The sequence below is a fragment of the Strix uralensis genome, chromosome 20 (genome assembly GCF_047716275.1).
Source record: "Strix uralensis isolate ZFMK-TIS-50842 chromosome 20, bStrUra1, whole genome shotgun sequence".
Lineage (NCBI taxonomy): Eukaryota > Metazoa > Chordata > Aves > Strigiformes > Strigidae > Strix > Strix uralensis.
This window is the reverse complement of record NC_133991.1, coordinates 8,318,919-8,343,945: the sequence shown is the minus strand read 5'-3', so window position 1 is coordinate 8,343,945 and position 25,027 is coordinate 8,318,919. Positions and strand designations below refer to the sequence as shown.

The following is a 25,027-nucleotide window of genomic DNA, read 5'->3' as shown; positions in this document are numbered from 1 at the left end:
AGGATTTAGCTCAGTTTGATTCTTTTTTCAAAAAAGGTATCTAGGATAATATTAGTGCTTTTAAAGTTTGTACTTGGTATTTGTAACGTGTTAACTCTTAAATTATATTGAATATAATGTTTAGCAGCTTTACACTTACGCTATGCTTTAGGCTCATCATTCAATATGCACATTTCTAGTGATGTAGCATACTTAATCTTTTCCTTATTTCTTTATCTAAATGCTATATGGTCAAGAATTGATTCACCGAGCTCTAGTATGTTTGCATAACTCTCTTCCTGCTGTTTACTTTGCACAGAACAGCTTGGCAAACTCGACTGCATTTCTCACTCTGCATATTCTGTCTGCAGGAATGCAGAGGAAGAGGGGCTCGAGTCAAGCGAGGATTTCTCGATAGCTGCGTAAGGGATTACAGAATTGCATCGCATATATTCTTCCTCAGTCTTCTCTATCTGTCTGCCCCTAATCTGATTTTAAGTCTGAGCTAGTAGGCATGGCTGAGGGTGTAGACTGGAACCTGGGTTTGGCTTCAGTCTTAACTGGCAGCACTCCCACCTTGCTGGGAGAAAGCAGCTAATTAAACCTGCATGCATTTATTTTAAAAATACTATCTCACTGTTCTACCTCGTCTGTACTTTTCTTTGTAGTTCCTTGCTGCTTTTTTGTAGTGTAAGTGGCTCAGTCTGACTCAAATTTTAATCTGCTTAGTTTCTTCTGAGTTTCCATAATATGTGAATAGAGATGTCAACAAAGAAAGAGTACTTTGATTTTTTTTTTTTTTTTCCTGGTTTGTAGACTATATTCTTTAGTGTTGTTAAAGGTTCCGGCTCCAAATAGTCTTTAGATTGCTTCACTTGGAATAAACCACTGTTCTGTCATGTCACAGGCAGCACCTTTATGGTAAATCAGAGAGAGAAGCGTGTTCCTGAGAACCTGGCTACTGAAATGCCTTAGTTCATGTTAGGAACCATACCCTCTTCTAATGCAAGGGCTAGTTAAGCATCATAATAAATCCTGGTGGATCTATCAGATGGATGTTAAAATAGAGATACTCTCTGGATTTGGCTAACTGTAACAATTAATGTTCTCTTTTTCATTTGGCATTTTTCAAAATCTTGATTTAATGGTTGAATAATTCATCTCACTGTTGAGCTTATGTGGATAAAAATAGAGGAATGAATGTGAATAATTTCCAGCCAAGTAAAAATTCTACTAAATTGTTTTGTTCTTTTTTATTAAAAAAGCAGAGTTTTAAACTTCTTTTTAAACACAGTAAAACTTTGATTTTTCACTAAAGTATATTTGTTGCTTTGGTTTAGTCTGTCAGCAGCTAGTCCTCTATCTTCTAATACTTGCAGAATTTTCAGTTTATGTTCTTGTTTACCAAAACCCAGAACTTCTTTCAAGTGGACTATAAATGTTTTAATACGCAGATATGTTTTTGAGTGGTCTGTGGCAGATGTTGTTGCCATCATTGGCTCCAAGCAATAAGTTAGATTGTGTGCTTTGACTTCTGTGTTCATTTGCAAGCAGCTTTCATTTAAAAAAAAAAAAAAAAAAAAAAGGAAAAGGAAAAAAAAAGTCAATAATTTGTTTTCCTGCTATAGTCATTTGTTTCTGGAAGATGCAGAAGATGAGTGGCTTGATAAAATGGTGTTGACCAGTTCAGCCGTTAACAATATTATCTTTAAATACTTTTAAAAATTTATTTTTAGTATCTGTCTGTAGAAAATTATCATAGTAAAGCTACATATCCTGCAGGCGAGTTCTGGAAAAAGATAATTCTCATTCCAATGGACGCAGTTTCAGCTGACATGGATCAGTAAGTGTGTGTGATGGTTAGGACTGTATTTAGACAAAATAATAATTAGGTTGGTGCGTGGTTCACATTAGTGCTATAGGTTTGGATCCAGGATTACTTAGGTAGGCAGGAGACACTGTATCCAATTCCATAAAGGCAGAGTAAAGAGTAGTGAGCTGTAGGTCGGGCAGGTTGCTGTGCTGAATTCCATTTTGGATGTTGATGCTGCTGCTGTTCTCCATCTGGCAGTGAGAGGGGAAACACTGGGAAGACGTTGGGGATGATGAAATGAGAACTAGGGGATCCACAGCTAGACTGTCGTCTTTCAGCTCCTCCCAAAGATTTCCTATGACAAAGCAAAATGGATTGATTCAGCTTTCTTTAGATATGCTTTTTGAAACATTGTTTTATGGGAAAAGTCGTAATTATACAGTTGTGTATGGTGTATGTGTAGGTACTCTTAATCACTTGTGATTAAGAAAGGAAAAAGATTGTTTAGACAGTTATTATTTGTCTGCATAATAAATTTAACTCTGGGAGAAAGCAGCACTGACTTAAGAAAAGTACTTCACTCTATAATCGGCAAGATTCTGTTGCAAATGTATCCTTATGAAGCATAACTTCTATTTGAAAAAAAACTAATTTTGAAAGGGGAAATGGCCTTTGTTATCTGTGTCAGATATGGAAGAGCTAATGGCATTTTACGGGACAAATCTGCAAATAATATTACAGTACAACTGAACTTCTCGTATTCTTATGGCGTAGTGTTCTCTGAATTGCAAACTAAATTACTGGGTATGTGATTGACCTGACAAAGCAAAAGATCTGAAATGTTACTTTTTTCTAATGTGTACCAAAAAGTTTCTCATCTTTCCATTGAACACACGTGTCACAGTGAAGGCATGAAATGAGTTACTGCAGGAGGGCTGTGTTGTTCATATTCATCATGAAGATTTCTTCGGGGGGGCGGTAGCAGGGAGACTGTCACTCCAAAGCTGTACCCACCATCTGCAGTCTATCAAAGGGGATAATACTTAGCCCTTTTGATTTAAAAAAAATTATTGTTTTCAATGTATCTGTGTGAACAATGATTCTGCTCCAAGTGTGCAGGCCTTGTCTTAAATTCTAGGACCTCTAATTTGAGATTTGATAATTTTAGAAAGAAAGAAAGTAAAAAGCTTAGATAAGGTTAAATAATTGAAGGTAAAGGGCAAGGACAGAGGGAAGTTGGAACTGTACCATATTGGTGAAGCATACAGAATATCCACAGTACGAAGGAGCATGCTCGAGATTAACTGAGTAAAATGGAAAGAGGTTAAGGGAAATGAATGGAATGTGAGATCCAGCTGCTTGAAAGAGGAAGAAGCTGAGGATTCAGAAAACTGTGTTGTTAATTTTAGTAATCTGGGCATGGCAGGATTGTGGAATATTTGTGACAGTACAACGGTAGGGTGATTACATCTGATGAGTTGTAGATTATTAAGACTGTGGTTTCTTGCTCTGTCTTTTAGTTTGCTCTGTGTACCGCTTTTTGTCTGTGCAGGAAGGCAATTCTTGCACGTTATTTGGTGCAGCAAAAGCTTTATCATTTGGAACTCACAGGTTTTATTTTATATGTATTCATGTACAAATGTATATACACACACACATAAGCTTGGTGGGTTTTTTTTGTCTTCTTATTTTTGCATGGAAAGCTATATTCCTAGTATTCAAAATCCTGTCCATTCAAGATGACTCTATTATTTAATGTAGAAAACTTTACTGTCAGCATCACATAACTAAGTATTTAAGAACACACTTGAGAAAATATTGTTTAGGGCGTAGATCATATGAATGCCTTGTGAAGGAGTAACTAGCAGTCTTTTGAGCAGAGATGTGGAAAGTGTTTGAAGAAATATTGATAAAGAAAAATGTCAACATGTTAATTCAATCAAAATTATTTTTCTTTGTGCTCCTCACATGACAATTCTCTTGATGTGCAACTAAAAGTTGTGCCTGAGTAGTTTTCAGTGGAAAATATGTCCGAATTTAAACAACGCATTCTAAATACTGTCTTAAAGTGTTTAATACCAGCAGTTGTAGTCAGGAGTAAGCAGAGTCTTTTTTTAAAGTCTGGATGTAAATCTGCAGCTTTCTTGGGAAACTTTTTATAGATACAAATTCCATGTTGTGCAAAATGATGTGCCCTAGTAAGCTGGTCTTTGTAGCAGTGGCAAGGACAAGTAGTTAGAAAAGAAGGACATAAATACATCTTATGCAGCGTGATGTGATAAGCCCGACTCTACAAGAAAAAAAAAATGCCTCAGATACTTACCTTGGAGATCAAAATCAGTCAGGGACGGATTAAGAGCATCGATGTCGTTGCTGAGGTCTCCCTCCTGCATGAGCGTGTCCTGCACTGTCCTGGCTGCCGAGTGCTCGGTCAGCAGCTTCCCACCGCACGTCGGGGGGGTCTGAGCCGGCACTGGGGAGTCCTGGGTGATGCTGGGCTGAGGTCTGAGCTCGCTTTGAGCCTCCCCAGAAGGAAATAGGGTCTGAGGGTCAGGCGACTGTTGCATTAATGTACTTGCGATTTGAGGAAAAGCCTGTGGTGATGAATAGCAGGCGGTTTGCTGCCCCCCGAGTAAATTTGGTAGTGGGTTCTTGACCTGGAGGGCTCCCGAGGCGTGGATGCTGTGCAGTGGCTGTGGCAGACCCGAGGAAAGAGAGGGCTCGCCTAAGGAGTGGGGTTGGAGTGCCATCTGTCTGGAAAGGGATGCGCCTGCAACACCCGTGGGGCTGCAGGACATGATTGACGATCTCAGCTTCTCACTTTTGTCGCCTATCAGGGTGTCAAGTTCTTCTAAAAAGCAAGGGAAAAAAAGCCCATGACTGACTTATTCCTGACACAGCCTTAGTCTTCATCGCTTGCAGCTAGAATTGTGGTGTTCCTCAGGAAATGGGTGAGGGGAATGGCAAACAAAAGTGCCAGCCCAGATATCGTAACTCCAAAAGCCTGAAATGTTTTTCTGAATTATCAGTGCCAAGTGAGTGTGTAACAAATTGCATTTTTGTGTCCAAAGGCTGGATACTTATTAGTTAATTTAAAATTTTATTCTATGGTACTTATTTCAGAGTTGTTTTCATCTTAAAGTTTAGCGAGATGTCAAGAGAGAATGTTTTCTCAGTGAAGCTTCTTTGTGCCTATTTGGAAGCACTCCTGCAAAACCAGGTCTTATTTAATTCTGCTTTTTAATTATTTTTTTTTTTTGCCAATCACTTTATTACCAGGAAAAATTCTTAAATGCTTTCCTAATCATGTATAAATTCTCTTATACAGCTTGGTGCCTATTGCAAAAAAAAAAGATCAGGGGACCACCATTTGAGAGCTAGTGCACTAACATTACTGACCTGGCTTTGCCATACTCTTCCTTACAGCAACTGGGTCTTTCCTCTTCCATTTCTGAAGCTCCTCCTGCATCTTATCAATTTTGGCTGGATTCAGAGCCCACAAACAGCCTTTCCGAGAAGAATTGCCTGACTTGTTTTCAACTTTCTCAAAGCATTTGTTCAAGGATAAGTTGTGGCGTACAGAATTCTTCCAGCCATCTGGAGCTGTCTGGAAAAATAAACCCAATCTAAGAATGGAACTTGAAGGAGAAAAAAAAAAAAACCCAAATATATTTCTCTGCTTTGACTGGTGAAATTATAAGAAATGCTGTTTAGGTTATACTTTCTACAATATGAAACTTGTACGTTAGAAGGAAGCCACAAAAATGTTACCGTCATGTTGTGTGGGAAGAGAGGAATCAGATAAAATAGTAACTGATCTTTCAAGCCTTGTCAGAGGGGCTGCTGAATTTTTAAGACTGAATTTGCAAATCACAAGAATTAAATGTGTAAATAATGATATTCGAGAACTTTGAACTAACAGGAAATCTATCTTAATCTATTTTGGAACACCTAGAAACATTTCAAACACTTAATTGAAGGACTGTGTGCTACTTGGACTCAAATTAAGTGTCCAGGCAGACTTCAAAAGAATTTTAGCATGCTACTGTAGGTGTAACTTTGTATGCTAGCCAATTATATAACCAAATGGTTTAATCACAAGCCCTACAGACGAGATACAGGTTTCTACATCTGATCACTGCATCTTTTTGCTTTGCATTTATTTTTAACTCAGTAGTGGAAGCTGGGAGGTTCTTTAAACTGAACAATACATATAAGCTTCATTAAAATGATTCCTCTATTTTTATTTAGGTCATTTCTGATCAGTGAGGGAAGCAAAATTCCCTCCTTTCTCTGAGGACAGTTTTGCATTCAACTTAAACAATGGAAAGAAAAGAACACCTAGTGCAAACCCTCTGTTTCTACAATTTAATTTTTACAATCTTTTTTTTTCCCTTTTTTTTCCTGATTGCTTGTAAAAGAATTTTGAAAATTAATATTGCTGTAAGGGATGAACAGGGTAATACCCTCAAAATGGTTATGCTCAGATTCTGATGGGAAATGCCTGTTTGCTTGCTAGTCTGAAACACTGATCTTGAAGAAATGGCACTGTATCCTTTTATCCCCTATAAGTTTTTCTGCTGTTTATTTGGTTTCATTCATTTCTGCTTACTTGGTCATGCAGCCAGAAGATACTGCCCATCACGTGAAGGCTTTGTAAATTTAGTATGTGTGTTCATATAGAAGATTCCTATAGAAAATTCCTGATGTGTTTCTTTTGGTAGGTTCCGTACGATGCTATTTGTTGCATATCTGAGTAGAACTGTCTTAGCTCATTGCCACTGCACTATAATCTTAAAAAAAGGGAGCGGGAAGAATGACTTGCTACATAGGGTAAGAATGAACCTGAGAAACCCAACTTCATTGGCTGCTAGTCCAGCTAGACTTCCCCTGTCATTCTAAGACCAGTTAAAAAAAAAAAAAATTTAGCTTTACCTGTGTCAGTCAAATGTTATTCTTTCTAAAAGGTCTGTATTTGCAGAGATGAGAAATCTCACGAGAGACTTTAGAGCTCATGAGATTACAAAGAATGATCTTCAGTACTAGTGTGAGGCCTTTTTTTTTTTTAAATCAATTTTGGATGTTTTTTCTTTTCTTGTTTCTGAAAAATCCTCATCTGTGTGTCGTAAGAATTAAAAGAAATTAAACAGCTCTCTGAAAGGTGGGTGAAGTTGTCTATGTGCCACTATTGATTCGTATTCATGGATGCAAAATATTTGTTGTCATAATTGTTTATATCAGCCACAGAGAATTATTGAACAGAAAGTACAAGAAATAAATATGATTTTCCATAGGCTTTTTAAAGAGGTTAAAAATTAAAAGTTCCATTTTATGTGCATTAAGTTTCCTTCCCATACTTACGCTTTATTAATAGGGACCCTTCTCCCACAGAAAGCCAGCTTTTTGATAGTTTCTGTAATTGTTGCCTAGTGTAACAGATTTCCTCTAAGACCATCTTTTATAAATGGACTTGTGTCCATTTTTGCTTTCCCATGATACACCATGAATTTTTGAACATACTTTGACAGAAATTCTACTTTTATCAGGAATGTAAAATCTGTTCATTCCTAGCTTGTGAAGGACTATCTTGTGGGTTAAGGTGTTCAAAGTCTTACTGAAGAATTTGAGGGTCAAATTTAATACTTGCTTTCTTCATTGAAAAAAATATTTAATTGTGGAAGTTAAATAGATGTTATTTACTAAAAAAGAAACTATTTTCCCTTCATAGCAGCACAGTTTCTACCCTTTTGGCCCACCTGATGTCAGCATTTCACTATTCTCTTAGCCAGTCCCATAGGTGAGACAACATGGATTTCTATTTAAAAAAACCCCCAAAACGACAAAAAGCCCTTTAAATCTCTTTCTGCCATAGGGTAATCCTAAAGATGATGAATCGGTTTTTCTCCCTTGCAGGTCACAGTCAAGTTGCTTTCTGGCAGTTCCAAAAGTAAATAAAACTGTTCCTGCTAGGGAAGATGTGTGCTTAACTACTGAATAAGCTGACCTGAAAGAATATTCATGTTTTTTGCCGTGCACATGAGGCTACATATACCTCTGTCTGTATCTAGACAGGATAATTAGTGTTTCTGCTAAGCACCAGAGAAGATGGGAGTGGCATGTGTTTCTCAGAGGTTTTCAGAATGTGTGGGGGTGTAAACTATGAGATAGTTTTAGAAACGTAAGAGCAAAAAGTACACGGATTTATTCTGGAGCCTGCTGCCAGGAGTTGAACAGGTTCTTGCATTAAACTTGGTATTGCTAGGCAGCAAAAAATAGTCATTTACCTAGCAAGGCCCTGAAGGAACGCTCCGGCAGCGTGTTCATGTTACAACCGTGTCACCAGATTTTTAAGTTAACATTTGACTGTTAATGAGCTGTGCTTTGGCTACTGAAGTTGCTCTCGTACAGTCGGAATGTCCTTGCTGTGGCTCGTTTTTGCCATTGCTGCATTCAGCGTAGAGTGGATGAAGCTATGTGGCCTTGGACACTGCAAGAGAATACTTGCTGCTGTAAGTTCCATCACACCACAGACCTTTCTAACCTCTTGGACCACTGGCAATAACTCCAATTAACAAGATTAAAGCTTTCTGTTAGACTCACTAATCACTACAAAGAAAAAAAAAGGATGACAAGCAAAAAATATTATTGTACAGCCCCATTGATCCTGACCGCCTCTTGAAGTTTAAAGAGTTCAGTGATCTTGCAAAACCCTTTCTCTTTAAATCTAGGTCTCAAGAGAAGGGAGAGGTACATCAAAGAGTAATTCAACTTTAGCTGCGTAGATGTTTTTTTTAGGACGTAGGAGTTGGATTGCTCTGTTTCAACTAGAAATGAGATTGTTGCATCATAGAAACTAAATTTGCTGTGGCAGCGAATACAAGTTAATTTGACTAGGCTTGTATCATCTAATGTCTCCCAGCAAGATTCTCTGTACACTTGTACTCTGTTTCTCTCCAACTTAAATTGCTTCCCCTCCCCCTGTTGTATCCTGCTATTTAGTGGCTTCTGGTAGGAACAACAAAATGTTCTTTGCTGCTTTTTACATTACTTTATCTTGCTGAAGACTCTTCAAAAAGGGAGGACAGAGGATGTTGGCTTTTGCCATATATTGATAATTCTGTGGGCTGCTGTAAAGACCAGAGGTAGACAGGGCTTAGTGCCCGTAAGCATAATATTTCCTTGCTTATTCTCCCCTGCTTATTTTAAGGATGTTTGGGATGGAACTATTCAATTATTTGACTGTATTTGTAAGTAAAATGCAAAAATAAAGCCATCACAAAACACTGAATGTTCCAGTAGTAGGCCCTGTGCCATTCTTTTCCTGTATGACAGCAGTAACCTCATTTTCACCAATTTTTAAATGAATTAAGAAAAAGGTATGAGGATCTGCAAACAGCCAAAAAAACCCACCACCAAAACCCACTCCCTGAGGAACAGGCAAGTTTTGATAAGTAAGGAGGGAAAAGTTTAGGTTAGGTATAAAACAGTTATTTAAAGCTGTGGTAGAAATCTACCTACTGTACAGATGTATACAGACAGACAGACCTGTGAACACACACCTAGCTATACACATGTACACGCAAAATATCACAGTATATACAATGCACAATATTTACACACAATATATATTTGAGAAAAAGATGTATATCTCCCTAATATTTCTGCTGTGTCAGAAAAACTTCAGGACCAGGAAGGTGACACCTGGCAGAGTCACAGTCTTGCGTCTGGGGAATTCTGTGCATGTTGGCAGCAGCAGGACTTGGTTTGCAAGCTGACGATTGATTTTATAATTGATTGTCTTGTAAGACAAAGGAGAATTAATTTCAGTTTGGTCTGACGAATAAACGTGGACATGCCTGTAAAACTTATTTTTAATATTGCCACCACTCTGCTTGAAACTCATGCTATTTTTCTAGAAAATAGTAATCAGATAAAAATCTATTACTCTGTGGCCCAGGACCTTTTTTTCATAATCCTCAAACTGTTTTCCTTCGGATTATTAATATTTCTTGCACCTAGTGGTAAATGCATGGAAAAAAGAGTTAATATTCTGTTAGGGACAAAATATAAATCTTGAAATTTATTCTTGTTTTGAAAATGAAAAAAAATGTACAGCTACTATGTTGTCACGTGCCATCCTACCCTTCTTCCTTTCCCTGTTTAGATTAGTGTCTTTACTTAATTTCATGTGTGTTTAGCCTAAAAATCCATCGTGCGCCTGTGGCTTAACAAAGTTAGAGTGTTTCAGATGATGACCAGTCATGTTGTGATGGGATACTTCTTGAATTACGGTGGTAGGTTTCTTTATTTTTTTCTCCCTTCTCTTGCTTGTAACAAATAATAGAGTAGCTAGTGATTCCTTTGGGAGAAAATCTGGGAATACAGAAGTGTAATGGTTCCTAACAGTTCTTCCTTCATGATATTGTGTATTGTTTTTCTCTGATTACTGATGTGTTAATTTTTTTTTTTTTTTTTTTTTGGCAGGCATTATTTATCCTCAGTTACGGTCCAAAACCATTGCAAAATTGTATCAGAACATTTATTTTCAGTTATTCTTAGTGTTCTTTTCTTAATACAAATGTTTGAATTGCCCTTCTATAGCTGCTTTAAATTTGGGTTAATTGCTGCATGTTTATTTGCAGTTAGGAAACAGGATGGGCTCATGTTGCTTTATTTTAATTTTTGGGCCTTGCTAACAGTTGCAGGTCGCCTGATCTGGACTTCTGGCGAGATGATTTGAAGCACCAGCAATAATAAAGCTCTGTGTTGAGCAGAAGTCAACGATTCTATTCTAGCTCTTTTTGAAATCTTAACTGTAATCCTGCCTTTGGATCATGTGCTGACTAATCTCTTTCCACTTGCATTCCAAGTGCAAGAAACCATTCTCTTATAGCATGGATTTAAATTTCAATCGTATCTGCTGCAAACCATACACCCTTACCTTCACCAACATTACTGTGTAATTATGAGCTTAGCACCATTTATCACATATTATATTTTTCTTTGTACAGTGCATGCAAGTGATGAAGTTGCCCAAGACGGATATCCCAGCTCCAGAACACAGCAAGGCAACCTCGAACCTCTGCTTCCACAGGAGTCTGGAGGTGCTACTGATGGCAGAGGAAGCCACAAGACCAGTTCTGCCTGTATTTGAGATCTGAGAGGAAGGAATGGATGTGTTTTTAAAAATATTTATCCCTTTTATGAGTTGTTAGTGAGGAACGGCCACTGTTAACCTGCACAACCCCAAAGTTGGAACAGTTCTTACTATCTTTTTGTGTTAAATATTACATCGTGTTCACGTTTCTGCCTAGGCCTAAAATGCTGGGTAGTTTGTGATCATGAAGGTCTATAGTGTACATTGACTTGATATTAATCTACAAAGAAATTAGCCCTTTTCATAGATTGAATCACTTCCTTTATTCCATCTGCTGCCAGGTAAGCTTAGAGAGAGAGATTTCCCCCCCTCCCTGTGGAACTCACCTTAAAGTAAGGGAAGTGTTCCGTCATGAAATTGTAAATCTCACTGACTGGCAAACTCCCTGTCTTGCTGTTTTTGAGTGCCATGAAGATCAGGATGCTTTAGGGAGAGAAAGAAAAGTATTTTAGCCTGTTCTGCTTGAATCCTCAGAAGCAGAAAAAAAGACTATTTTTCACAGTGCGTGTAATTACTCTGGCTTTCACTGTCATAGCGTGAATACCAATGATGCTTAAAGTTGCCACTCAGTTGTGTATAAGCAATCTCCTTATACTGCTTAATTTCTAGAGGTAATTCTCAAAGCACATGTAGAAGGTCCAACCTGTATTTAAAATAAAGTAATAGGAAGTGGAATCAAGACCACAGCCTTCAAATCCTGCTAGTGTGTTATTTATTTAAGGTTGTGTTTGAATGCTTGAAGTGATAAAGGCCACGAAGAGAATATCAAAGTGACAGTGACAGAAGGTATAATTAAATTTTAATTGTCTGATCTACTTTGTTAGACTGCTATTTGGGGGCTAAACCTGTGTGGTGATTGACATATCTGATGTGTTTTCTAGGCATTTCCTTGCCCTAGTAACTGGGGAAAAAAAATTAGTTTTAATACAGGTCCTGGAAAAGACAACGAGGTGTGATTAGCCTTGTGCTGATGAAATTTGCAACACCTAAGATTTTGGTTTAGAGAAATGTCTAGCTTTTGTGGGGCTGCTCAAGACTGTTCACGCGCTTTACAACATTTCATTTCCCTCTGCCTTGCCCCCAGAGTCTGGAACATCTTGTGATTCACACAAACAGGACAGAGCACACTGGGAACAAGACAAATAAGAGTAAGCATGTTATTGCAAATGATGCTGGAAATAGGCCATGGGTAAACAGAGTATTTCCTGTAACATTAGGACTTGAAAAAATATTTTATTACCTGTAGGAGTAGATGGGTTTGGGAAATAGAGGCTGCTGGGATTCTTGATTGCTTTGAGGAGCGATTCTTTGGTAAGGGTAGTGTGAAGAAGTAATGTAAGTCACGGGATAGCTGCCTCCTGAGGGATACTGATGATACAATAAAAGAGATGTTACTTGGCTTAGCAACAAGCTCTCAAAAATATTTATTTCTTAATAACAGGGTTAAACTATTTAGTTCTGAGGTTATTGTCCTCTGCCTACATTTAATAGCTGTTATGCCAAGTCAGACCTGAAGTCTTTCTAGCATGGTATTGGAAAACATTACTATTACTAGTTAATGCTTAAGAAGTAGAAGAAACAGGGCATGTGTGAGGAGGAACTCCCTGATACGTTGGCTGTTTCCAGATCCTGTTGCAGTGTGTTCCAAATTGATGTATGTGAAAAAAGTACTTTCTTTTATTATTGCCTGCTCTGCTGCTGAGTTCTTGTGCAAAATGGGAGTAACTGTACCCTATGAAATGTCTTCAGATAATTCATAGTTTTATAGACCTAAAGCCCCTTCAGCCATCTCTTTGGCAGCTGAAGTATCTTAGCACGCTCAGCCCCCCCTGAACATTGCACTATTCAGACAAGGAAATTAATGGTATTTTATTTGTATAAATAATAAAAAAACCAGAATAAAGTACCTCAAACAACGTGCACCATAGAAAAATAAGCCTGTTAAGTAAAGTCACTAAAAATATAGGAAGAAACAGGGAAGTTTTGACTGAACCTTGTTTGGTTTTGTGTGCTGTTTTTTTAGGTGAAGAGGGATACAACAAGGCAAAAATTCAGTGTATAAAATCTGATCCCAAGAGAAGAGCATCCCAAAGCATCCATTCAATTTGCTGTTATCAGGCAAGGCAGTAAAAAACCCAAACAATAACAACAAAAAGCTTTAGTGGATGGCTGATATATATAGCAGAACATATATAAAGTGAATGTATTATTACAGAGTAAGTTAGTAATGGCATTCCAGGGGGCAGGAGAGTGGCACTGAGACACTTCTCATAGGTGGGTTTCATACTGCCTGACTTTTGCTGAAGCTGTGAGGCTTCTCTCTGTCGCTTCCCTCACAGTCAAGGACAAGAAACAGGCTTCTCCAAGAGGCCAGGAGTCCCAGTGCTGTTAGCCACAACCTCAAGCAGCCTTTTTTCCCCCTATTTTCTGTAACAGAAAGCTAAAAAGAATAGCCAGATCACACAGAATCATATAGCATGTAGGCTACCCTCACCATGCCCCTAGGGACAAGCAGCAGAATGCTACCTGAGATGAAATGCTACACTATCACTTCAGGAGATCTCTAAGCCTGTCCAGCTCTCAGGACACATTAAAGAAATGGCTGACCTATCATGCGATCACCCTGCCAGAAATATGCCAATGCCAGAAAAACAGGTGAAAGAGGGGAGATAATACATATAGATAGCCTCAACCGCATCAGAGTTTCTGTAGGTTTGCTCTCAATTTTTTAACACAGCAGTCGGTCGTGTATTTTTCTTTTCCAAATTACAGTTAAAACCTGCTGGCAAGCAACTTTCAAGAACAAAGAAACACTACCCTGCGAAGGTAAGATACCATCAGTTGGCTCTCCGTGAGGCACAGGCTCCCACTGAACTCAGGGCTCAGTGTCAGAGGAATTTCTGCCTCGTACAGATGAATCTTTCCAGATGCCAGGGCTAGGGCATGGACAAAATTAGGAGTCATGTCATAAGCTATTAAAAAAAATCTACCTGCATGCCTTTCCTAGTACTCAAAGGTTGCTTAGCCCTGTTCTAGTGTTTTACTGCTTCATTCTAGAAGTCCTGTGTCATGAGGTTTTTATGGTTCCTCTGAAAGATTATAATGCAGCTTTTGAGATTTAGTGGGAAAACTTCCTTGGTATTAGTTTGTACACATCTCCTTAGTTTCTGACTGTCCTTCCTATTTTTGGACCAATAGCTTCTGCTGCTCTTGGTCTTTGTCCCCTTAAAATGAGAGGTTATAGTGTGCTTGCAAAATGTTCATAATTTATTTATTTATTCTGGATTCTGAATAATTTATTTCAGTTTCTCAGTAATTTCGTTGTTGTTGCTTGAATTTTTGCCTGTTTGCTTTTATCTTTCTAACACTGAACTGCCTGAAATGGAATGTGGAAAAACATACTGAATACACTAATTTGTTTGCTACAGTAAGCAGAGTAGAAGAAATGAGATGTGCATAATTAATCATGTCCTGCCTTGTTAAACTAAATACCGGGCAAAACTGCCGTCTCCAGAGCAGTGTGAACTAATTTCTGTGTGCAGTTCTGTGCTGCCTGCTTTGTTGAGTTGTGTGTAGATTTTTCATCAGAGTAGAAAACTGGGCAATTCATACAATGATTTTGATTTTGTTGGTTTTAGTGGCCCTTTGAAAGGAAAGAATACTAAGATGCGACTGGTTGTGATGTCATTACCAAAGGCAAGAACTGGGCGTTTTAAGGATTATTTCTGTTTTATTGGTTTCATTACTCCTTTTTGAGGGAACAGAGGCTGGGGAATGGTCTGGTAGGACAGGCTTGAGCTGGTTTTACAGTCGCACAACTGGCATGAAAGGTGTCTGTGTTTTATGGTGGGTGGGTAAGTGACTTCAGTAAGTGTCTGCTATTTCTTTCAGGTCAATAAGAAGTAATATTTCTTATGAGTCATCATTTGTGTTGTGTCCAGCAAAGGGGAAGGTGAGGCCATTTTATCATTTGGACAACATTAACGAAGGAGTTGATCTCTCTCATCCCTCTAATGAAAAGTGAGGTGTAGTTTGAACATCCTTCACTTCAGGCTAAAGGGCCCGTTCTCTTGAGTGTAACTTCCTAGTGATTTAAATTGCACTGCTCCATTCAAATTTGAAATGTAAAGTATTAATACTGGAGCTGCTTCATGCAAAAGATGTTATTCCACTTCGTCTCAGTCTTGTATCACATGTTCTTTCATTTACCAGTATCTGATTATGGCACACGGACAGCAATTCTACTTGTTATGACTTTGGCTGCTTATACCTATTGTTTTTTTCCTCTGAGTAGTAGAACATGTTGCCATACTTTTACTACAGTAACATTAAGAAGCACAAATATTGAAAGTCTAACAGAAACCTGCTGCATGTAAGAGATCTGTCACGGTGCCAGTCTGCAGGTGGATGGAAGACTTTCCTCTTAGTGCTTGTTGTATCTTGCCTAGCCAACTCCCAGAAGGTGTATTTCAGCTTTAATTTTGTAGGTTTTTTGAATGTGGTTAATGCCAATGTATACTAATAGCACTGGTATCAAATCAGCAGTGACAGGGGAAGGGTCCCTGCTTCAGAATTAATAAAGAAATTTAAAAACAGTCGAATTAACAAGCAAACTGGAGTTTCTGCTAAAGCAACACACAAAGCTGACATTTATACTGTGTGAGGTGTGTGGTGCTGTGGTACATCCACAGTGTCTGTACTGCAGTCTCAGTGGGGAACTAGTTTATATTTCCAGCAGAGCTTTTGTGGCAAGTTAATTCTTCATCTGGGACCCTTTTCTTCTAAAATAACAATAATAAAATCAGTCAATTTGTAGGTTAGGACGGTAGTGTAATATCACCTTTCTTTTTATTCTATTTTAATTTTATTATTACCTTTTATCACTTCTATAGAGTTTTAGGCTAACAAGAAAAAACAAATAAATTAATTGTGATGGTGTTGGTAAGAACTTAAAAGATAGTTACCTTTTTGTCATGTCACAGAGGGGAGGAAAAAAGGTTCAGTAAATTGTGGCTAGTGGAATGCCAGAGTGATAGGTAAAAGAAAAAGCCAGGAGTGAGATTATTCTCTAGCCATATTTCCTAACTCAGAGCAGGAGAACTGCTTGTTTCTGTTATCTATGCCTTCTCACATGTCTTTAGCATCTGCACACCTCCCAAGCTTTACAAGGCTGCCCACTGAGGACAGGGGATACAAAAACCCTTGATATTGAAAGTCTTTGAACTTCAGTAGTACCTGGATGCCCTAAGCAAATCGGTCTGTCCTTGTGCAACACCTAGGTGGAGAAGAACCTCTGCCCCCCTGAGTTCCTGAGCTGATTTCAACACATTAGTGGTCAGGGGCTGGCCACAGCTGAGGGAGCAGAAAGAGAATGATGACAGTAATAGAAACCTGATTTTAGAAGTTTACTTCATGCAAGTGTTGGTACTTGAGGGTGCTTATTGAGCTGCCCTGCTACACCATCCTGTTGGTCATTTTAACTGTCCCAGACACTAGAAGTTCAGGAAGGGCTGTAGAAGTCCCTGAAGCTCTCCAAGTAGTTGATAGAGTTAGTCCCTATTTTATTCCTCTCTATATCCGAGTGGTTAAATACTGTAATAATGAGACATTTTCCTTTAAGTTTCAGTAGACAGGTGGGGGATTTATTAACATAAGAAATACACATTATGAAAATCCACTACTGAGGTATGGAATACTTTCATTCTTCCTTTACAAAACTCTAACAAATGAAATTCCTAAAAAGTGATCTGTGACAGATGATTTAATTTTATCAATGATCATAAAATCCCAACATATGTCTATTCTTCTTTATGGTCATTCAGCATCAGGTTTTCAGAAGTTACTTAAATTTTCTCTTAAAGAAAATCATGTCAAAAATAACCTTTTTTTTTTTTTTTTTCCCTCAGGAGGGACTAAATCCTGATGAGTGGTACGATTGCTATTTCAATGACTCAGACTAGTAACACTTTATGAATTAACAATCCCGATGAAATATCATATGGTAACCTGGTTTGTCTTTTCTTTGCACTGTTTTAATCACTGCTCTGTTAGTTATATCTTTTATACTTCCTGAGCAAGTTGAATGAGATGGTACGGTTGATTCCACAATATCAGTCACTGGGATCAAAGGAGTCGTAACTCAAGTGTGAGCTTTTATGTTCAAATATTTTTATATATATGAATTTCCTGTAAGTTTGATTTAATTCAGTTCTAATGGTTGGGAGTTTTGGTAGCTGTGCTATTTTTGTATATGGATTCTTGCCTACATATCTGAAAAATTCTCGTTGCCTTAATTCATTTCACCTTAAATAAGTTTTGAGGTTTTGTTTTTGTTTCTGTTTTGTTTTTAAATAGGGTGTTTCAAGCATATTTGTATCTCCTTGAATGTCTCTCCTACTGAAAATTTTGTACATTGCAGATAACTGAGCATGAAAGAGGAAAATTTCAATGTGTTGAACAGCATCACTATTTATACCTAAAGGAAATTACTTAAAGACATTTCAGAGTAATGAAAATTACTTTCTGTAATACACACCCTCCCTCCATGCCAAGTTTTCAAAGCTCAGTAGAGCACACTCACTAACCTCTTACGGATATGTGCTAGGATCACATGTAAGATTAAGGTATAGATGTATGATTTTGCAAAGATACTGTGTGTATACTGCTTTGAAAATATGAACTGACATGTATTCAAATGACATCTAAACACACTCAACAAAAACAAGGTGTCAGTTACTCCTGTGCATTTTTAGTATTAATAATATAGTTACATTACGGAAGAACAACCTTAATATTGTGCATTCTCATGCATCATCAGCATTATTGTCAATTATGCTTCAGCTGAATAATCTTTCACTGAGGATGATGTAACAGTCAAAAGATTGCAAAAGAGATGTGTGCGCCATCAAGCCCAAGGAAAGAGAGCAACATCTTGCTGTTAAAATTTTGCTTTAAAAGCGTTTTTCTATGTTTGATCTGAATTTTAAGTATACAGTCACATATATTTAATTTTTATTCTGAAGTCAAAGCGCAGTTAATTCCTTGGAATCCTGAAATGCCAACAGTTCTGTTAATAATTTATTTGGTTTCAACGCCAATTTTCTTGATCATCATGGTGAAAATATAAATAAGCAGTACCAAGATTCCATTTTTACAAGGTGGTTTTTTTTTTTTTTTTTTCTTCTTTTTTTCTGGATGACCATTTAAAAATGCATTTAAATGTGGTTCTTTTTAAGATCTCATTGTCATAAACAAAATGCATGTATACAAACATGGCCCTGCAAACACAAATCTAGCAGGTACTGTTTCATCTGTCTTTTTGTATTGTTACCATAACTACTATACCATCACAGTGCTAGAAACACAGGGGATTTTGGTGTACACCTTGTACTGACCTGATGGAAAGGGTGTGAGGGGCAATACATCTGCTGCACTTGAGGCTGGTAGCAATACAAACCAGGCTGCCCTTCCAGTGGGGATGTTCTAAGCTTCATGTCTGAATCCTGCTAGAAAATATTTAAGGAAAGAGTGATTAGAGAAAACACCTCAATTTAAAATAGAATAATTCTGTTAGTTATTGTTCTGATTTGTCGTTCATTATACTATATTTTTGGACTTGATTCTGTCACAGTAAGTGTTACATAGAACTTGTTTTATATTCTAGTGGTAAAAGAAGAAACATCGTTTCCTGCATTTATATAATTACCATTTTAAAAAAGAAAATCCCAGTCCAAATTCCATGCAAAGAGCAATTCAGAAAGTGTCCATTTCTGTTTATCTGTTTTCCCTACACACATAAACTGCATACTCCAGCTTTCATTCCTGAGTGCGCACAAGTGTCTCTGTGTCTCTCCCTTTTCATACTCCTTGATTTTATCTTGCAGACTGTCAGTACCTCAGGCTGACGCCGGAGTTTTGTCATTAGGCAGAGGGTGAGGTCTATAATGCACAGGGAAGAGGTGGCAGGGAAGAATCGGACTAGGCTGACAACTGAATTTGATTAAGATATAGGAAATGCAGTAAGAATGTGACTTGTTTCTGCAGCTGTGGCAATGAACATAGAGAAGTTGACCCAATCTTGACTTCTCAAAGGTCTGCCCAGCTGCCTCTCCTGGGTTCCACACAGGGCTTGAGTCTGTTCAGGGCTCAGGCTCCTGGAGGTTAAATGTTGCTGTCTTTTAGTTAGAAAGCTGAGCGCACCGTGTGGTGTGTGCGGTGACATGGTTGGCTTTAGAAGAGCAGTTCAGACACACGGCCTGCTAAGCAGAGAGCTAGGTAGAGCTTGAGCTGGGAATAAATAGTTCAGGGAATGATGTATTTTAAGCAGTGCTCTTATCTGTGCGTCTGGTGGCTGACTTCAGGTTCCTTCCCCCATGTAACAGGAATTCAGTGCTGAGAGCTGATGTTGTAGGCATCTTCTTATTTCAAGGAACTAGTAGTGCTTATCCTTCTGTTTTAAAGCAAGGCCATAATGACCATCTTTATGGTATAGACTAGTGTAGGAGTCCGTATTAGACTTGATTTGATATCCTGGCACCAAGCAAATGCCACATTCAGCGTTAATAAATGTCCATGCTATTTTGGTGACTGTAAGACGCAGTTTTTCAGAAATGGCAACTTGCCAGCAGTGTGTAAGCTATTTAAGAGCTTTGAAGTTGCACGCTGACTGAACCAGTGTTCCAGTGTACCTACTGCTGACAAGTAGCCAGTCTTTTCCTGAGTGGTCACACGTATTTGGCAAAGGACTTCTGCTGTGCCAGTTTTACATTCTCTATATCTTGCAGCCCAGGGATTTGGGAAGAAAATGGGAATTTTTTTTCATCAACTGTTTACAGGTTTTGCATTAAACTCATCTGACCTAGATGAGTATTTATCCAGGAAATAAGAGATTTAGATCAATTTTCTCCTTAACCTGAATGGCTTCAATCCCCAGGTATGTACCCTGACAACATCCCTCCATTCCCTGGTAAATTGTCTTAATCCAATTAAGATTATTTTTTTTAACCCCTCTTTCTTTTGGTAACCCTTGAACTCTTTGCCTCACAGCAATTTAGAACCAGTGTTAGGGCCCTCTCCTGGCAGATTTTGCCTGCACTAGATTATGAAGATATGCTTTACACTTTGGATCACAGCAGAGATACCTTTTGGAGATACTGGAGGGTAATTTGTCTTGCTTTTCAGGGATCCCTGTGCTGCCTGAAATAGGCAGTCGCCTCTATCCAGTATGTGAATTAGCCCAGGTACCTTTGCACTGCACATACCATAAACATCTTATATTTAATTATATGTAGTACTGATGTCTGATAGTTTCTCTTCTATTTGCATCGAGAAAAATGCAGGTCAGCCAAGGTGTCGTAATAAATCTGATCCACATGTCCTCATGCTTGAAAAATACTGTTTTGTGAACTTTTGTCCTTTGAAAATACTAGTTGATGACAACTACTGATATAAAACCTGTTGTCAGAAAGAATTTGGATATTTAGGATTCATGTATCGTGTTTAGTGGAAAATCATTTGTCCTTGTGCACTTTTCTGAGGACTGTTTTTCAGTAGGGAAAGGCTATAAAAGAGAGAACTTTGACAAGTGAATATGGATGTCTATCCTGAATTACAAGACTAAATGTCCATGTAGTTACATTAAGAGATAAGAAAATAATTCCAAAAATATATTTTTGCCATTGAAAACAGGAAAAAAAATTAGAAAAAATACTGACCATGACTTGTGAACTGTGATCTTGACCTGTGGTGCTGTATTGGAGGCTGTTACACCATGGTTGTTCTGTGGAGATGTTCGGAATGTGCGTAGGAAATGACTCTGACTCGTCAGGACCTGTAGATCCTGGTAGACCCTCAAAACCCTCGATGCTTCTAGCATTTTTGAAGGGTGAACCTTCTGGTGGGAGGGCTTGATGTGCTTCCTGGAAGACATCTTCGCTGATCTGCCTCTTGTATGGGTGAAAGGGGTTTCTGCTGCTCTTGAGAAACCTGTCATAATTTCCTACAGTACTTTCCTCGTAACTGTACCGTCTGAATTTTTCAGTACTGAAAGACGCTTTAAATTTGTTCTTGCCACAGTGAATTCCTTGGCTTGTAGGGTATCTCCCATGAATTTGATCCTGAGCTGGAGAAGCAGGGCTGGGGCTGTGAGAAGACTCTGAACTCTTCCTTTCTGTCCTGCTGTCTGACTCATATGGTTGGCAGTTATAACTGGGATTATCCTGCAATGAATTATCGGCATTTATTTAGAATTAGTATGAGCAGATATTTTATTTATTTACAAAATAAGTACATTAAAGATATATTATTCATGAGAAATATAAAATTACTAGTCTTAGACACCTTCATGCAGAGAAGCCCTAAAAGATCTAAAGGGTTTTCTGGTTACTTGGTATCCAAAACTGTTCAAAAGTAAATTAATAAAAGCATTGAGAAGACCAAACTATCTCGGAAAACCAGGGTGTCTTAGGTAACTATTGACTAGTTGGTCTGACAATTTCAGGAAAAAGATGATGTATGATCAAGTGATGAAAGATTAAATGACAGGAATATGATAAGTGCAAGTCTTGTCATATACAAGTTTAGTCAAATAAGCTTGATCTCATTCTCTGATGGTGTTACAAGCTGCCAGATATGTTGCTAGTTACATCACTTCCTTTCATTAACATAGCCAGACTCATTCTGTGAGACAGGTAGGCTCTAGGCAGACATTTTAACCTTCTTCCTGTCTCATCTCCTCCCTTCCCTTTTGCACTTTAGCAGAAAGAAAATAGCAGCTACTAAAGTGCTCTTTAATCTAGAAGAGAAAGGCTTAACAAGAGCTAGTGTCTGGATCCTGAAGCTGAACACATTCAGCTTAGAAATTATGCATATTTTCCCTGACATCAAGGATGAGTAACAACTTGGATGCCTTTTGAGAAAACATGCTTAAGTCAAGAGCAGGTTATTGTGTTTAGTGAAGGGGGAAGTGTAACGTTCTGTGTTACACAAAAAGTCAGAACAAATTATCAAGTGGTCCCTTTCCCCCTTTCCTCTCCAAATCCAAGCTGGTCTGACAGTATTTTAGGAGAGTAAAGGAATATACACCTTCATGGAAGAACCAGATTTCAAGAAGTCCCGAAGGGAAGGGAAGTCAGCATAAAGCCAGTGCTTTCTGCGGAGCGGAACGTGGCACAGCTGCTTCGTTCGTTTGCACATGGGTCTGTGTCTCAAAACTATTAATGTTTTGTTGGGTCATGGATTCCTGCAGAAAGCAAATCTGACCTCATGATGCTTTTGGCTTCTCGTCTGAACTCAGACTTGCTCGGTTTGTAACTTCTTAATTCTTACTTCCTCGCTCTCCTCTATAGTCCTGTATGTGTTTCTGATATCTTTTATTAAATAAGAATTAAAACACCCCCCTATATTTAGCTATATAAAGCTGTATGAATGGCAGTGCTGTCAGTTCTCCACCTGAAATGTTCATAATAAAAGTATGACAATGGTTATTTTTGCTGTTTGATGAAAAACACTATTCTCAGTTTTACTTTTGTTTTGAAAGGTAAACATGATGAATATACAGGCAACGGGAGACAGATCATTTTATTCCAAAGAAGTCCCAAGGAATTCTGAAGTTCTTGAAGGTATCCTCTGCTGTCAGGGAGTAGACAAAAATGTTCTGATGTCTCTCTGTCTTTTTCATTTATTTATTTTAGAAACAGGATGAGAATTAGCTTTAAATGTAGCGGTTTTACTGCATTAGTAGCTAGATGGGTTGCCTATTTTGTTTTTAAAGTAATAGGATTTTTAAGCAATAAATAGGAAATGTAGCATGGAGTTCAGGATTAGCTCCGAAGAATAACTCAGGTTTCTACTCTTTAAGGATAAAACTTTCAATGTTTACTTTGTTACCAGTTAAGTATGCTGAGATTTAGTACAGCAGTTGCTGAATATTGTATCTGACCTCGTGCCTCTGAAGAAAGAGAACAGAACTGGGCCATCTTACTCACAGTTTGCTGGACTGGGGATACTGAATCCCCCTGTGTCTTCATGAGGTCTTGTTGGTCCCTTTCCAGAGTGTCCGAAGAAGAAAATTTAATATTAGATTGATCTTGGAGTAGTGAAACCATTACCAAATCCACGTCCAATAGAAATCCTGTTATGACAAAATCAAATTACAATAAATACTTTCTAAAACTTAAACTGTAAAACAAACCATCTTGTTACGTGCAGATGACTAACAGTGTGAGATATGCAGCTGGACAAGAATTCCTAATATAGTTGATTTTGGTTTTTTTATTAGCCCTTAAAGAAATGTTCTGTAGGTGCAATTACAATGAAGATGTGATACAGAGTTTATATGGATTTACCACACAATTTTTATAAAAATAAGTCATTACTTTGTTTTCTATAGGTTCATAAATTAATGAAAATGTATTCCTTTGGGGTTATATGATTTAGCAGTATTGCTTCATTGAGAGATTGTGATATAAATGCACCCCAGTTGTTTTCAGTGGGACTATATAAAAGGTTTTTTTGCTATCATTACTTAGACTGATGGTTACTACAGACTTATATTTTTGCTTTTGCTTTTTTATTAATACCAATCCCTTCAACCTTTTTGTTCTGTTTTGCATGGTTAAATGTATCTGAGGTATGTGAATAACGTCATCATTCTATACAGATTTTTGTTAGTTGTGTCTCTTCTCAAGTTCCCAATCTTTGATCTTTGGATATATGAGGTGTATCTGGTGGTATTCTTTGGATTAAGAGGGATAAATTTAATCTTCTAGTATTTTATTTTCTACCATGTTTTTTTTTTTTTTTCCCAGTCCTTGTTCACTGTAACCATACGGTAAAACAACAAAAGAAGAACTTGCATCCTCTTCTTATGTCATTCACATAACGCTACACCAAGTGTGTACCTTTGTGGAGATGTCTTGTGTTCATAGTTTAGATTTCAGGTGTATAAGTAGGGGAAAAAAAAGCCACTTTACTTCAAGAGTTAATTTGCAAGGTCTTTGCCACGTGTTTAAATGGCTGTCAGGTAAATAACGAAGGGGTTTATTAGGTTTCATTAACAAAGATATATCGCCTAAAAATGTGGAAAATCTTTTTTGCCCTATAGTTCAAAGAGAAATCTGTATTTATGATGAGTAAGACTGCACTGCCCGAGGGGATAAAGCACAATGGGTCCTGGGAATCAAGTATGAGAGTGTAGTAGTATATACTGTCATATAGTAGTATATCAGGAAAAAATGATGTTAGATAAAGTTCAGGAATATCTCAGGCGTAGACTCTTCTCCCAGTAGCTTAACTGGAGGCTGAAGGGACGATACGCTTCTAGCTGATGCTCATCTTGAAAGAAGCAGCTGGGAAAACTGATAACTAGGGAATATATGTGTGTGTATGTTTGTAAGTGTCCCACATTGTCTGCCCTCTTAGTGCTGGTTTCCCACTTATCTTCAGGTTGTACAAAGTGGTGTCTGACCTCTCTTTTATACTGCAATTTTTCAACCCAGCTGCCTAATTTGTGGTCTTAAGCATTAGAATTTTATTAAAAGCTTTTGTACAGTTATGATTCTTGCCTAATGACTTTTGCATTGCAGGAGACATTTGACGAATGGTCACCAATAAAGAATAAAGAGGAGCTTGATTTCAAGAAAATCAGAGTAGTGAAAATAAGAAAATAGGTGAGTCAACAGGCTCTGATTGCAGAGTATAATAATGCCTGAAGCTTTTATGTTATCGTTATGTTTACCATTAGGATCTGTGGCAGAACCAGATAAAAAGAAGCATTATCTAAAGGGTTAATTCAACAGGTCAGAAAGATCTGGTTCTGCTTACTGAAGGCAATCAGACCTCCTTTCTGAAAACAAAGTGAATATATCATGGTTGTTTGGACAGTCAATACAAAAGGTCCAGGAAAACCAAATTACTATTGTCCCTCCCCTCCAAGACTTTTGCCAGGTTCTGTTTATGAATTTCATTTTGCTGTCTCACGGAGGTTGGTAGGAAAGGAGGAGTCTTACTGCCATTTTAATACTATGAAAATTCCTTCCTGCATAGTGAAAGTGTTTTACTGAGTATTAAATCAGAAGCAG

General features: G+C 37.9%; 1 protein-coding gene across 1 annotated transcript; it reads right to left on the bottom strand.

The window, feature by feature from the left end:
* Positions 1–1,321: 1,321 nt before the first annotated feature.
* On the bottom strand, positions 1,322–23,053 carry FOXN1 (forkhead box N1). Its single transcript, XM_074889876.1, has 8 exons — positions 22,934–23,053; positions 20,663–21,166; positions 18,344–18,454; positions 12,190–12,317; positions 11,276–11,372; positions 5,192–5,399; positions 4,116–4,643; positions 1,322–2,147 (listed from the first exon to the last, which is right to left on the bottom strand). Exons 1-8 carry the CDS (start codon positions 23,051–23,053, stop codon positions 1,885–1,887), a joined length of 1,959 nt encoding a protein of 652 aa, XP_074745977.1. The 3' UTR covers positions 1,322–1,884.
* Positions 23,054–25,027: the final 1,974 nt, after the last annotated feature.

Bases quoted from the DNA above. Each gene is read 5' to 3' on its own strand.
- FOXN1 (XM_074889876.1), bottom strand. From the start codon at position 23,053: ATGGTTTCACTACTCCAAGATCAATCTAATATTAAATTTTCTTCTTCG. The intron at 11,373-12,189 runs GTAATAAAATAT...CTCTCCCTAAAG, and splicing joins AAACCCATCTACTCCTACAG to CATCCTGATCTTCATGGCAC. The intron at 2,148-4,115 runs GTAAGTATCTGA...GCTTTGTCATAG, and splicing joins GACTGATTTTGATCTCCAAG to GAAATCTTTGGGAGGAGCTG.